The 15,716-nt window shown below is 47.7% G+C and overlaps 1 protein-coding gene across 1 annotated transcript in view; it reads right to left on the bottom strand.

Moving 5' to 3' along the window:
- DRC4 (dynein regulatory complex subunit 4) overlaps window positions 1-15,716 on the bottom strand; it is a 56,622-nt gene that overhangs the window by 38,506 nt on the left and 2,400 nt on the right. The window contains exons 2-4 of the mRNA XM_083164046.1: window positions 7,589-7,693; window positions 6,551-6,748; window positions 391-597 (exon numbers count right to left, since the gene is read on the bottom strand). Coding sequence (XP_083020172.1) covers window positions 391-597; window positions 6,551-6,748; window positions 7,589-7,693 — 510 coding nt within the window. The remainder of the gene's footprint in view (window positions 1-390; window positions 598-6,550; window positions 6,749-7,588; window positions 7,694-15,716) is intronic.

Here is a 15,716-nt window from a genome sequence, read left to right as displayed (position 1 = left end):
AGGTGTGAGATGTAGCCACCTTGTGTGCATTCAGTAACAAGGAACAGACATCTGTTCTCATACCCAAACATTCAGTAACAAGGAACAGACATCTGTTCTCATACCCAAACATTCAGTAACAAGGAACAGACATCTGTTCTCATACCCAAACATTCAGTAACAAGGAACAGACATCTGTTCTCATACCCAAACATTCAGTAACAAGGAACAGACATCTGTTCTCATACCCAAACATTCAGTAACAAGGAACAGACATCTGTTCTCATACCCAAACATTCAGTAACAAGGAACAGACATCTGTTCCCATACCCAAACATTCAGAAACATAGGAACAGACAGGACAGTATCCCCATGGAAGCAGAAGGCATCATCACTACTCCCATCTCTCACCAGCCTCATGTTCTTCACCACCATCTCATTGGCCAGCTCTTGCTCCTTGTTCTCCACTAGTAGCACCCGCATGTCCTTACGCAGTGAGCTCTCCTGGCTGTGATGTTCCCTCTGTGCCAGCTTCATAGCGACGCTGCCCTCCGCCTTCATCTCTGACATGTTGTTCTGGTGCTCATATAACAGGTGTTTCACCTTCTGCTTGTAAACCTGAGTGACAGATGGAAAGAACGAGATTTACTAAGTTATCTGAAAGGTAATAAAAAAAAACCTCTCAATGACTTTATGGAAGGGAAAGAGGGGTCCGATTCTGGGAATTAGTAGTCATTCTATAGATCAGCTAGGATCCTATAACAATTTTTTATGCATGGGTAGATCTATAACAGGTCCACTACAGCCCACACTGCACACCCGTACATTATACTTCCCTCTCTGGAGTCCTGCACCAGCGCTGCAGAAATCACTGGTAATATGGTACCAGAAGCCATGTTCCTGGAGACCTGCACATGCACAGTACAGACATTACCAGGTACATAGTGCCAGGGGCCATTTTCCTGGAGACCTGCATATGCATAGTACAGACATCACCAGGGACATAGGGCCTTATTCTAGTTCACTCTTTCCGACAAAATCTTTCTTAGAAGGACAAAACCATTTGCACTGCAGGTGGGGCAGATGTAACTTGTGCAGAATGAATTAGATTTGGGTGGGGTTTTACTTCAAAGTGAGATCTATATTGCAGTGTAAAAATAAACCAGCCAGTATTTACCCTGCACAGAAATAAAATAACTCACACAAATCTAATTCTCTCTGCACATTTTACATCTGCGCCCCCCCCCCCCCCCCCCCCTGCAGTACACATGGTTTTGTCCATCTAAGAAGGATTTTGTCAGAAAGAGTGAACTAGAATAAGGCCCATAGTGCTAGGAGTCATGTTCCTGGAGACCTGCACATGCACAGTACAGACATCACCAGGAACATGGTGCCAGGAGTCATGTTCCTGGAGACCTGCACAGTACAGACATCACCAGGAACATAGTGCCAGGAGCCATGTTCCTGGAGACCTGCACATGCACAGTACAGACATCACCAGGAACATAGTGCCAGTAGCTATGTTCCTGGGGACCTGCACATGCACAGTACAGACATCACCAGGAACATAGTACCAGGAGCCATGTTCCTGGGGATCTGGACCTGCACAGTACAGACATCTCCAGGAACATGGCACAGACACAATGTCCTGGAAAAATCACCAGGACCCATGTTCCTGGAGACCTGCACATGCCCAAAAGAGACAACAGGGGGAACCATAGCATACATGGCGCCTGCAAGTCTTTCCGTGCCATGCAGAAAATGTCATGAAGACGTCTCCATTTGCTCCTGCAGCAGGATCAGGATTCCCAAGCCTATAAGGTATATACAATGCTACTGGTGATAGCATTAGGTCTCTCCTGCCTGTAGCAGTCAGTAGTAGTAGTAGTACGTTTATTTATAAGGCGCCGCAAAGTGTCCGCAGCGTCGTACATAGCAAACAAAAAAACAAATTACAAGGTAACGTACAGGGTGTGTTGAAAAATACAGTATAAATAGGGGTATAACTGGTAGAACTAAAATCAGCATCAGTTCAGAAGTAGGTGTCAAAATTGTCGAGGAGACTGAAGATGAAGTAGAGGAAGGGAAGAACAGGACAGGAGCACAGGTGAGGTAATGAGGTAGGGTGAGTACGTGAGGAATGGTCTGATGCGTGGGATGTTGCGTAGGTGAAAGCGGCAAGACTGTGAGAGGGCACGAATGTGGGGGGTGAAAGAGAGGGAGGAGTCAATGATGACACCGAGGCAGCGCGTTTGGTCGGTGGACGTGATCTCGGTTTCATCAATGCTGATGGAGATAGTGGGAGAAGAGGGGATGTTCGGGGGATGGAAGATTAGAAGTTCAGTTTTAGCCATGTTTAGTTTCAGGAAGCGTTGGGTCATCCAGGCTTAGATGGCCGTGAGGCATTCGGAGACCTTGGACAGGAGTGATGGGGATAGGTCGGGGGAGGAGAGATAGATTAGGGTATCATCAGCATAAAGGTGGTAATGAAAACCATAGGAGCTGATGAGGGTGCCCAGAGAGGTGGTGTAGAGGGAGAAGAGGAGAGGGCCAAGGACTGACCCTTGGGGAACACCGACTGGCTGCGGGGTAGTAGGAGAGGAGGAGCTCGGAGTGGAGACGGAGAAGGAGCGATCGGAGAGGTATGATGTGAACCAGGAAAAGACCGTGCCAGTGATGCCAAAGGAGCGGAGGGTGTTGAGCAGGAGAGGGTGGTCAACAGTGTCAAAGGCAGCCGACAGATCAAGCTGGATGAGTATAGAGAAGAGGCCTTTGGATTTAGCCGATAGTAGATCGTTAGTGACTTTGGTCAGGGCAGTTTCAGTGGAATGTAAAGGGCGGAACCCGGATTGGAGGGGGTCTAGAATGGAGTTAGCAGTAAGGTGGCTTAGGAGATGATTATAGGTCAGACGTTCTAGGAGCTTGGAGGCAAAAGGGAGGAGGGAGATGGGCCTGTAGTTGGATGGAGAGTTGGGGTCCAGATTTGTTTTTTTGAGAATTGGGGAGACAAGAGCATGTTTGAAGGAGGAAGGGAAGATCCCAGAGGATAGGGAAAGATTAAAGAGGTGAGCCAGGTGAGAGCAGACTGATGGACTGAGACGACGGATAATATTGGAGGGGATAGGATCGAGCAGGCAGGTGGAGGGAGAAGCGGATTGAAGGATAGAGTGGACTTCAGCAGCAGTGGTGGGGTAAAATGAGGACAGGGGTTGGAAGGAGGGGAGTGGAGATGTAGGAGGGGAGGAGGGAGAGGGTGAGGTCATGGCAGCAGTGATGGCAGTCCTGAGAGAGGAGATTTTGGTTGAAAAGTAGGTTGCAAAATCAGCGGCTATGATGGAGGACGGAAGAGCTGGAGGAGGGGGGGGGGGAGAGCAAGGAGTTGAAGGTGGCGAAGAGCCTGCTGGGATTGGATGATTGGGAAAGGATGAGGGACTTAAAGTAGGATTCCTTGGCCAGAGCAAGGGCAGAGCTGAAGGAGGAAAGAATGAATTTGAAATGGAGATAATCCGCAAGGGAGCGTGATTTCTTTCAGAAGCGCTCAGCAGTGCGAGAGCACTTTTTAAGGAATCGGGTGATAGGTGAGTGCCACGGTTGGGGGTTGGAGCATCGAAGGGGGATAGAGGAGGGAGGGCAGGCAGAGTCCAATGCCGAAGATAGGGTGTCATTATAGAGGGAGGCGGCGAGGTTCGGGCAGGACATGAGGGCGATTGGGGCGAGAAGAGGACACAGCGTGTTTGAGAAGGCAGCAAGATCAAGTGTGTTGACGTTATGCCGTGAGACAATGCGCTTGGGAGGGGGGGTGGGAGAGGGGGAAGCAGTGAGGGAGAAGGAGATGAGGTGATGGTCAGAAAGAGGAAAAGCCGAGATAGTGTAGTCAGTAAGGGAACAAGAGCGAGAGAAGACGAGATCGAGGGAGTGTCCTTGGATGTGGGTGGGAGAGGTAGTCCACTGAGACAGCCATTGGCACTCTGGGAAAGAAGCAACAGGACATATCAGCTGCAGTACCAACAACAACACAAAAGATACAATTTTTATTTCAAATGTGATGTATACAAACCAGCACTCCATAATCCATGACGCCTGTCTCCACGCCTAACTCCATGACGCCTGTCATGGTTGTGCGTCTACAGTGCCGTTATAGTAAGAGATGCCCAGCAGGACAGTGGGAATAGGATACATGACTCGGACAACTCTTTTCTTTTTTTAGGAACTCGATTCATTATGTTTCATGGAAAATGCTGACTCAATGGGTAAAATGTTCTGTCCGCTGTCTTTCTCTGGCTCCAGCAAACACCACAGCCAGGAGAGTGGTATAATTCCCTTAGTGAGAGGCGTCCTTTGCAGCGCAGACAGACTGGGAGACCATGGAGAGGGCAGCCTACCTCACTTATAGAGGAGTATATGAGGTCTGGGGATGAATTTCCTTGCAGGGAGTGTTGTGCATTGGATGTTTTAAATACAGGGAGATTAAAACAAGTTATTAATAAAAAAGTGCACAGACATATTGGGGGTCATTCTGATTTTAAAACCGGATTCTTCGTAAGTAAACCCCCTAATCATAGGCAAATCTAAGGGGTGGGCCGGTGGTGCACCGGACCACCCATTAGATCGCTGGCCGCACACAATTTAAAGTGATGACAGCTGCGCAGAGAGAGCTGTGCGCTGCCTGGCAGTATAGTCTAAGCAGGTCCGTTTATGTGGGGGGTTTAGACTGCCGGGTCACATGGCGTGGGGGTGTCTTGGAGCCCAGTGATGTGCATCGGACAAACGCAGATTATCCCTTGTACGGAGGATAATGGATTACACATATTTGGGAAATACTGTAGGTAGCGTTCCCATATATGGACTTCCAGGTGGAAGTCACCAAATTAATATTAATCTGGTAAATATTCATCAATGAAGTTTTTTATGAATTTCTGGATTTTTTTTTTATATTTTACTGAATTTATATATATATATATATATGGATTATAGTACGTTTTTTTATTGAATTTATAATGGATGTTTTTTGTGAATGTAATCAATTAACCTCTGTCAAGGGGGAGGACCTACTGGGTACATAAACCCAGTCGATCAGAGGATAGGCACCACCTTGATAAAGACCATCCGGTTGAAACGCGTTGGTGCTGTGCTATTTTTTAATGCAAAAGGACTCTGTACACATATGGGCTGTGTTTCTGTATTCTGGTGAGCTACCCGGGTTTCCATCTATTTTTCTCCCAGTAGCAGTAATAGTCATCATATGTACTGTAAAATCTGGTCCATGCAGGCAAAGTTAGTTTTAACTTTTTGATGTCTTTGGATAAAATAAAATAAAAAAATTATTTTTATCGCCATTGCGGAGGTGTATTTTTATAAAAGAAACCTTGATATGAGGATTCCAATCTAGCTACATATGAGCAGGGCTGCCACTAGTAATGTTAGGGCCTGGGACTGACCTTCAACCCCCTCCCCTCGCATGCGCCCCCCCCCCCCCCAATTACTATTACTTACCAGAGGTGGTGGCGGCGCCGCATCTTCTCCCTCCAGGACTCGGGGCACTCACTGTACAGTGCAGTCTGCAGAGCGCCGAGCCCCTCTGTATCCTAGGCTAGGTGCTCTGCAGGCTGCACTGCATATTGTGCGCGCCTGCCCTCCGGAGCCAGGTGGGGGGATTTGCGGCAGTGGGGGGGGGGGGGGGCGTGCCACTGTGGGCAGCTGTCCGGGCCCCCTCCAGAGGCCGGGGCCCGGGACAGCTGTGCCCCTGGCAATCCCCTGTTGGCGGCCCTGCACGTGAGCATCTGAAGGATCTAATAGATGTATGTGGTGTTGGTTATTATGGTGTTTGCATTAACACACAAAGAAACCTATATAGGCACATCCTGCACTCATACATGTGAGCGCTAATATCCTGTCCATTACACAAGGTGAACCTATAAGAACATTGATTAAGAACACCACCCGTGAAAGGTGAAGGGATCACTCCACCCTATTAACTTTTGTTGTTCTATTTGAGACTGTACTACACATGTTGTACCATTTTGTTTATTTACATCCCACTTAATGGACATATAAGCCTGGAAACTGGATCAATCTACCCCTGTATGTAAAAATCATATTTTATTCTACTAATAAGGAAAACTTCTAACTGTGGGACGCCACTCTTTTTTTGTATTTATATTTCTAGATTCTAATATATAAATCAAGTGTAAGTATATAAAGCGCTTGATTTATATATTAGAACCTACGATTACCCCATCAACCTGCTCTTTTAGCGCAAGTGATACTCTCCTTTTTTTTTTTTTTTACATATTTCTAGATTCGCCTATGCCCCTAATGTCTGTTCAGTAGCTGAGAAAAACCCATGTGACAGCAGAATGGAGGTTACAGACATTAGCGTAGAGGGAACTGTGGAGGAAATGTGCATGGGGGGTGATCATTCCAAACGTAACCCACCCCTCTCCTCCCCCTGGATCACTACTGTTACTATGAGCTGCAGCTATATACACATACTGTAAGACATAATACAGAAGCATCAGAGTGACTCCTTACAGTGAGCACACAAGGGTAGCGTGATAGGTCATGTCATTACCTTGATTTCCACCTGATGGCGCTCCTCAGCCTCCTCCATCTCGCGGTCCTTGTTGCGAAGCTCCGATTTCTTCTCTTCCATCTGCCGCCGAGTGATCTCCCAGAAGGTGTGGATTTTGTCACGCTCGAGCTGGAAATAGTTTCTCTCCTCCCGCTCCCGGTCCAGCTCCTCCCGCAGACGCACTATATGCTCCTCCAGCTGCAGCATCACACGTAACAAGTATGTAACATTACATATGCATATTGAACATCTCTTCCAGCAATTGTCCACAAGCATATTTACATCCCAGCGGCCCCGGTACTTCTCTCATGTCACTGGAAAGCCAGTAGTTATATTGGGTCATGGATTCCAAGGATTATGTATCCTTTCAATGAGGAAAACAAGGGAGGAAGCCATCTTGGGCACACCTCATAGATTACACTACTGCGCGCACCCAATGCCGCGTCACCAACCACAGCTGTCACTGAGACTCCAGTCGTATTCTGACAAATGTTTGCGGTCTCGTGCATGCGCAGAATAGTGATCTTCCCTATGCAACATTTGATACTGAATCACCCCCTAAGTCAAAAATCCAGTGTAGCTAAACTTTTTACTAGGGGCCAGTGACATCACTGAGGGTGCAGCCTATACAGTCACTAGGAACCAGTGACATAAGCTTGTACACTATCCAGTAACTAGAAGTGAGTGACATCACTGAGAATGCAGCCTATCCAGTAACTAGAAACCAGTGACATCACTGAGAATGCAGCCTATCCAGTAACTAGAAACCAGTGACATCACTGAGAATGCAGCCTATCCAGTAACTAGAAACCAGTGACATCACTGAGAATGCAGCCTATACAGTCACTAGGAGCCAGTGACATCACTATGAATTGTGAGGCTTCATTCTGGGAAACCTCCTACCTTGTGGTGTTACTTGCTCCTAGTAAACTGAGAACAAGAGCCACATGGCAAGTGGGCTAGTATGACCGAACCCTTCTTTAATATCATACAGTCATAATCAATGCTTTAGAATGGCAGTATACATGTAACACCTACCTGGTCTTTGCTCATTTCTTCTGTGGCCAGGCCATCCACCAAACCCGTAGTCTTCTTCCCCTTGGCTGACTTCTGTTTCTTCTCCACCTTTTTCTTTTTCGGCGGCTAAAGAACACACAGCAGGTGACACAGGGACATCAGTGTCGCTCATTGTATATCAGCTACACAATATAACTGCTAGAACAGGCTTGTATAATGTCACATGAAGTATAACAATGGTTTAGTGCAACCTCTACCAGGATTTGTGTGCACAGTACAGCCACACGTGGGGAATACATACATCCATGTACTGGGTATCTTCATTACAATTACTGAAGAATGTCAGCAACTGGATATCAGCAAAGCGGCAATCAATTACATGGCAAAATCATAAATTTGACAGACAGACAGACCGATAGATAGATAGATAGATAGATAGATAGATAGATAGATAGATAGATACATACATAGACAGATAAATAGCAGATAGATACAGTAGATGCATACATACATAGATCGATTGATCGATAAATAGCAGATAGATAGATACATACATATGTACATAGACAGCAAGATAGATAGACACTGAGTGAGTGAATGATAGTAGAACGCAATCTCCCAGGCCCTGCCCCCTCCCATGTGCAGGGCCTGGGAGACACATGCCCCCCGCAGCCCCTATCCCCAGAGCTGTTATGTGGCAGGAGCCCAGCACTGGGTACAGATATGCCCCCTACAGCCCCTATCCTTGGGGTAGTTATGTGGCAGGAGCCCTGCACTGGGTTCAAATATGTCCCCTACAGCCCCTAACCACGGGGCAGTTATGTGGCAGGAACCCAGCATGCCCTGCACTGGTTACCGATATGCCCCCTGCAGCCCCAATTCCCGGGGCAGTTATGTTGAAGCTGAATAAAATATTTGGTACTTGTGGAGTATCACGGCTCCCATCGCATGCCATCGCATGCCATATGTAGTGTCATGAGATGGCATGCGATGAGATGCGATTTTTACCGTTTTTGAGCTATTTTTAGCAAAAATCGCATGCAATCAAATCGCATGCGATGCGATCGCATGCGTTTTTGCACTGAAATGCATCCAAATGCATTGAAATGTGCAGCAAACATGTTAAATGCCCCCAAATGTCATTTTTCAGAGTGTACCACCCCCACTATCAACGCCAACCCGAAGCATGGCGAGCGCAGCGAGCCCGCGAGGGGCGGTGGTACGCGTCCTACGACCTTTTCATACCCCCACTATCCACGTCGGCGTGGAGTTGAGAATAGAATAGTGTGGCGAGCGCAGCGCGCCCGAAGCGTGGCGAGCGCAGTGAGCCCCGCGAGGGGACGCGGACACCTGTGAAGCCCGCGAGGGGACGCGGATACCTGTGAAGGTATCCGCTGCGCTCGCCACTCTTCGGGCTCGGTGGCTCGCTGCGCTCGCCACACTATTCTATTCTCAACTCCACGCCGACGTGGATAGTGGGGGTATGAAAAGGTCGTAGGACGCGTACCGCCGACCGTTGGCGTTGATAGTGGGGGTGGTACACTCTGAAAAATGACATTTGGGGGCATTTGGGGATTTGATTGCATGCGATGCGAATTTTTTAGCTTGCGATGCACATCGTGGGAGCCGTGATACTCCACAAGTACCAAATCTTTCTTATTAGAATGGTATAGTTAAGGGATAATAAACCATACATATATTCAATATAGATATAATAGCATATAGTGTGGTCTAATAAAAGTTAGAAAGAGATATTCAGGGGACTTTAGTTGTTCATGCAATTTGCAAGTAGAAATCATATGGGCCCTTACTCTGATTGAGTCGGATGGCTGCGTCTGCGGACGGCTGATGTTTTGTGTGTGCGCGCATGTGCATACGCCTCGCACATCCGAACACGGCATGAATTCCGTGTGGAAAACGATCGTATGGGACCATCCGAGCAGGGGGTGGAGAGGGGCGTGAAGGGCTGTTTGGGCTCATTACCATATGTGCACGTTTCATAGGCGTTCCCATTAAAAAGCTGGGAAATCCGGCCGTGACACATGTGGGGGGGGGAGGGGGGCAGCTGACATAGCCGGATGTCAGCTGCCCGTCCATATCCCTGCTTTTACATGGATAACTATCCGAGTGGTCTGGAGCACTCGTGGCTGCCTGACAGCTTGGTCCATCATTCAATGGTCGGTGACCATCGGAGGATGGGGGAGGTTCCCACAGGGCAGCGAGTGGGTGTTCACATGAAAAATCCTCGTGTTCTATTGCTCCTTTTCCTGTGAAGAATGTCTCCCGCCTGTACCTTGTTAAAACCATTGATATATGTGAGTTTTTTTTATGTCTCTCCTTTCCCTTCTCTGCTCTAAAGTATACATATTAAGATCTTTTAGTCTTTCCTGGTACCTTTTGTGATGTAGGCCATGCACCATTTTAGTTGCCCTTCTTTGTACAGCCTCTAATGTATTTATATCCTTCTGGAGATATGGCCTCCAGAACTAAACACAGTACTCTAGATGAGGCCGTACCAATGACCTATACAGTGGCATTATTACTTCTTTCTTTCTACTGCTGATACCTCTCCCTATGCAACCAAGCATCTGACTTGACTTCTTTGCTTTGTTACATTGCCTACCTGACTTTAAGTCCCCTGAAATAGTTTCCAATATAGTACCATTTATACTATCTTTGGATTTTTGAGTTCCAAGTGCATGATTTGGGATTTTTTGGCATTAAACTGTAGTTGCCATGCTCTTCACCATTCCTCTAATCTACCTAGATCATCAATTATTTTTTTTACCCCTCCGGGGGCGAAATGTAATAGGGTGTGATTTTTTAGACATGTGCGATTTTTGGTCAAAAACGGCCGAAATCGCACATTTTCCGAAAATCGCACATTTAATAGGTTGAAAATCGCGGTAAAAAATCGCACTTTTTACCGCGAAATCGCACTTTTAGAAGTGCGATTTTTAGTCACATTTCAATTCGCATCCAGATGTTTTCCCATTATAAAGTATACAACTCGCAAATGTAATAGGGTGCGATTTTTGGTAAATGTTCCCAAAAATCGCAAAAAAAATAGACCAGGTTCTGACAGGCGAATTTGACAGAACCATGCACAGATCATTGAGATCTGTGCATGTTTCTGTTAATAAAAATGTGTAAAAGTGTTTTTATAAAAAAAAAAACGGCGTGGGGTCCCCCCTCCTAAGCATAACCAGCCCCGGGCTCATTGAGCCGGACCTGGTTCCAAAAATACGGGGGGACAAAAAGCATAGGGGTCCCCCGTATTTCTGAAACCAGCCCCGGACTCTTGGACCGGTCCTGGTTCCAAAAATACGGGGGACAAAAAATCTGGGGGTCCCCCGTATTTTGAAACCAGCACCGGGCTCCAACAGCCCGCGGTGTCATGCCACAGCCGGGGGACACTTTTTATACAAGGTCCCCCGGCCAAAACATGAGCACCGTGGCTGGTCAGCCTTGGACGGGGTACCTGGAGGAGTGGGGACCCCCCCAATAAAGGGGTCCCCCCCCCCCAGGCTTCACCCGTCCAGGGCTGAAGCCCGGGGCTGTCACCGGCGTCCGTGGCCAGTGGACGCCGGCCTGATAGGGTTAAAACCATCATACATATCATTACATTGCTTTTTACTGGCGAACTACAAGTGCCAGCAGACCTCCCCCGCATGCTGGGACTTGGAGAACCACAAGTCCCAGCATGCGGGGCATTAATGGGCCCGCTGGGACTTGTAGTCCACCTGTAAAAAGAATGTTTATAAAAAACACACACACAGGGAAGTAAAACTTTATTACACACACACACCTCACTTTTACACCAGCGTTACTTACCATTCCTGGATCCAGCGCTGGTCTGGCTGCTTTACAGACGGCTCCCCCCGCACTGACAGGCAGCGGGGAGAACCGTCTGTCTCCGTCGCTTCTAACAGCCTCTGTAGCGCTGTCCGAGTGCTACAGAGGCTGAGAGCGTGATTGGCTGAGCTACAGTATGCGTCTCCATGGAGACGCATAGCTCAGTCCTGATTGGCTGAGCTATGCGTCTCCATGGAGACGCATACTGTAGCTCAGCCAATCACGCTCTCAGCCTCTGTAGCACTCGGACAGCGCTACAGAGGCTGTTAGAAGCGACGGAGACAGACGGTTCTCCCCGCTGCCTGTCAGTGCGGGGGGAGCCGTCTGTAAAGCAGCCAGACCAGCGCTGGATCCAGGAATGGTAAGTAACGCTGGTGTAAAAGTGAGGTGTGTGTGTGTAATAAAGTTTTACTTCTCTGTGTGTGTGTTTTTTATAAACATTCTTTTTACAGGTGGACTACAAGTCCCAGCGGGCCCATTAATGCCCCGCATGCTGGGACTTGTGGTTCTCCAAGTCCCAGCATGCGGGGGAGGTCTGCTGGCACTTGTAGTTCACCAGTAAAAAGCAATGTAATGATATGTATGATGGTTTTAACCCTATCAGGCCGGCGTCCACTGGCCACGGACGCCGGTGACAGCCCCGGGCTTCAGCCCTGGACGGGTGAAGCCTGGGGGGGGGGGGACCCCTTTATTGGGGGGGTCCCCACTCCTCCAGGTACCCCGTCCAAGGCTGACCAGCCACGGTGCTCATGTTTTGGCCGGGGGACCTTGTATAAAAAGTGTCCCCCGGCTGTGGCATGACACCGCGGGCTGTTGGAGCCCGGTGCTGGTTTCAAAATACGGGGGACCCCCAGATTTTTTGTCCCCCGTATTTTTGGAACCAGGACCGGTCCAAGAGTCCGGGGCTGGTTTCAGAAATACGGGGGACCCCTATGCTTTTTGTCCCCCCGTATTTTTGGAACCAGGTCCGGCTCAATGAGCCCGGGGCTGGTTATGCTTAGGAGGGGGGACCCCACGCCGTTTTTTTTTTTACTTTTTTTTTTTGGAACAAAATCGCATTTATGAAAATGCGCACATTTTCATGACTGAAAATGCGCACATTTTCATGACTGAAAATGCGCACATTTTCATGACTAAAAATCGCGGCAAATCGCGGCAAATCGCATTTTTTGCCGCTAATTCGCATCTCATTACATATGCGAATTCGCGGCAAAAAATGCGATTTTTAAAGGTGCGATTTGGTGCGATTTTTTTTTAGTCTAAAAATCGCACCCTATTACATTTCGCCCCTGGTGTGTCAGTCTACCCTGTTGCATACCTTTGTGTCATCTGCAAAAGGCACCTTTTTCCCTCAATTCCATTTGCAATATCACCAATAATGATATTAAAAAGCACTGGTCCAAGTACAGATCCCTGGGGTACTCCACTTGTAACCTTTCCCTCCTTTGACTGTATTCTGTTTACTACAACTCTGTAGTAAACATAGCTTTCAAGTTTATTTAACAGTCTGCAATGTGGGACAGTGTCAAAAGCCTTAAACTCTAGATACGGTAAGCTACATCTACAGCCCCCACCTTGATCTATTACTTTATTCACCCAGTCAAAAAAGTCAATAAGATTTGTTTGACATGATCTTCCCCCAGTAAACCCATGCTGTTTCGGATCCTGTAAATTGCTGGTTTTGAGATATTCTGCAACTCTTTGTTTTAATCCGTACTGTAACTCTGTAGAAAGAACAACTAAGAACACTTTGGCCCACCAGGGGAAAACACACATATTGGCCCATCTTTTGGTTGGGAGGGGGGCCCAAGATAAAATCTCAGTTTGGCACCCCTAGCATCTTGGCACCTTTGACTAGTCATTTGTATCTGAATGGAACTCTAAGGAGTATTGCCTTGCTCCCTGTACACGTTATGCCAGGTAGCTCCGCTTATTCACATTATGCCAGTTAACGCCCCTTGTACACATTACTTTTGATAGAGCACTTTAAATACATTATGCCACATAGAGATGCTTATACACATTATGCCAGGTAAAGCCCCTTGTAAACAATATGCCTGGTAGAGCCCATAACACACATTAAGCCAGGTAGAGTCACTTATACACATTATGCCAGGTAGAGTAACTTATATACATTATGCCAGGTAGAGTTGTTTATACATAGTATCCAAGGTAGAGCCCATAACACACATTATACCAGGTACTGTTGTTAATTATAGACATTATGCAATGTAGCGTTGCTTATAGACATTATGCTAGGTAGCATCGCTTATATACATTATGCTAGGTAGAGTAGTTTATCCACATTATGCCTGGTAAAGCCCTTAACACACATTATGCCAGGTAGAACCCATAACACATATTATACCAAATAGCGTCGCTTATAGACATTATGCCAGGTAGAGTCGCTTATAGACATTATGCCATGTGACTTTCCTTATACACATTATGCTAGGTAGAGCCACTTACACAGACTAGGCCAGGTAGAGACTATTTTACAAGCAGCAATGTGAGCCCACATTGCACACTGCAGCCACTCTCACCTGCAGCCTCAGATTCTGCAGAGTCAAGGCTAGAGCTGTGAATGAGGTCCCACCATGGAGCCTCCGCAGCCAGAGAACCATCTCCTCCTCACTTCCTGTGTCCTTGACTTGATGCTGCTCAGGGCTTTTGCCTCCTGTACACTACAGCAACCTTGCAGCAGCACTGTCAGCAGCATGCCAGAGAGACCTGCGGCCAGCAATTAGGAGGCCGGAGCCGCAGCGGTAACTGACAGTAATGATGAACACAGCAGCAGGGTATAGAAGAGCAGGAAGAGCACCTCTCCAGCCTGGCACTTCCCTGATGTGCATTCAGCTACGGCGCCTCATGTTTGTAGGGAGCAAGCTGCCCCCTTACTCGTATGCCCGTGCATTGGGACCACAGGAAAAAAACAAAACACATTGGCCCCGACAGAGAACAATAAAAATACATTGGCCCCCACAGGAAATGAAACAAACACACACACACACACACCATAGCTTCCTACCCTCCTGCAAGCAACTCCCTGAAATAGCAGCAATCTCCCTCTCTCCCTCATTAGTCTAGCAATCTCCCTCATGTCACCTAGCCCACATTAACCTGTTACATCAAAGTAACCTCCCCTCCTGCATCCTGCAGGAGACTCCCTGAAATAGCAATCTCCCTTCATGTCACCTAGCCCACATTACAATGTTAAATTTTTTGGGGAAAAAAGGAATGAGAGACAGATACATTTACATTGAATCATCTGCACCATTTTCCAGCACTTTACCAAGTATAGTAGCTCTTACTAACTGCTTTGGGGCTCATCTACATTTGGATATTAAGTAATTTTAAAAGATTCCTCTCAGATGTAGCAGTACACACCCACGCTTCTAGGTGCCATATTCACAATCTCTTTTCACAATCTCTATTCTATTACTAACTATAATCTCCCTGAAACTAGTTTTCAAAAAGTAGGCAAGACACACACACACACACACGCACACGCACAAACACTAGCCTGAACATGAAAAATTATAAAGACACTGCCCTCCACAATTAAGAAAAAATGGCGTTCATAGTGTATGACCCTAGGTTGGAGGGTTACTTTGTCTAGGGGACTGACAGACAGATGCTGACACAGACACACAAAAGGACACTGAAACACACAGACGTCAACATACACAAATGCCAACACAAAGATGCTGACACGAGCAGACAACGACACACAAACACATGCTGATACACAGACACACACAATGCCAACACACACACACAAATAAGCAAACACTTAAATACAACCGGACCCCCCCCCCCCACTCCGTTCAACTGACATAAGTAGCCAGCAAATAGGAACTCCCTTTCCCACCCTGCAATATGTAGCAGCTGCCCCCCTCCTTCTGTCCTCCCAGCAGCGACACCGGCCAGCATCTCCCTTCTCAATTCCCCCTGCTGTGGCCAGCATCTCCCTTCTCTGACCCCCCTGCTGTGGCCAGCATCTCCCTTCTCTGACCCCACTGCTGTGGCCAGCATCTCCCTTCTCTGACCCCCCTGCTGTGGCCAGCATCTCCCTTCTCTGACCCCCCTGCTGTGGCCAGCATCTCCCTTCTCTGACCCCCCTGCTGTGGATAGCATCTCCCTGCTGTGGCCAGCATCTCCCTTCTCTGACCCCCCTGCTGTGGCCAGCATCTCCCTTCTCTGACCCCCCTGCTGCGGCCAGCAACCTCTGACCCCATTAGTGGCTCCATTATCCTGCAGCGCCCAACAACCGCCTTCCCCTCACCATCCCACA

The sequence above is a fragment of the Crinia signifera genome, chromosome 11 (genome assembly GCF_055691185.1).
Source record: "Crinia signifera chromosome 11, ASM5569118v1, whole genome shotgun sequence".
Classification (NCBI taxonomy): Eukaryota; Metazoa; Chordata; class Amphibia; order Anura; family Myobatrachidae; genus Crinia; species Crinia signifera.
This window is presented reverse-complemented; position numbering and strand designations above follow the sequence as displayed.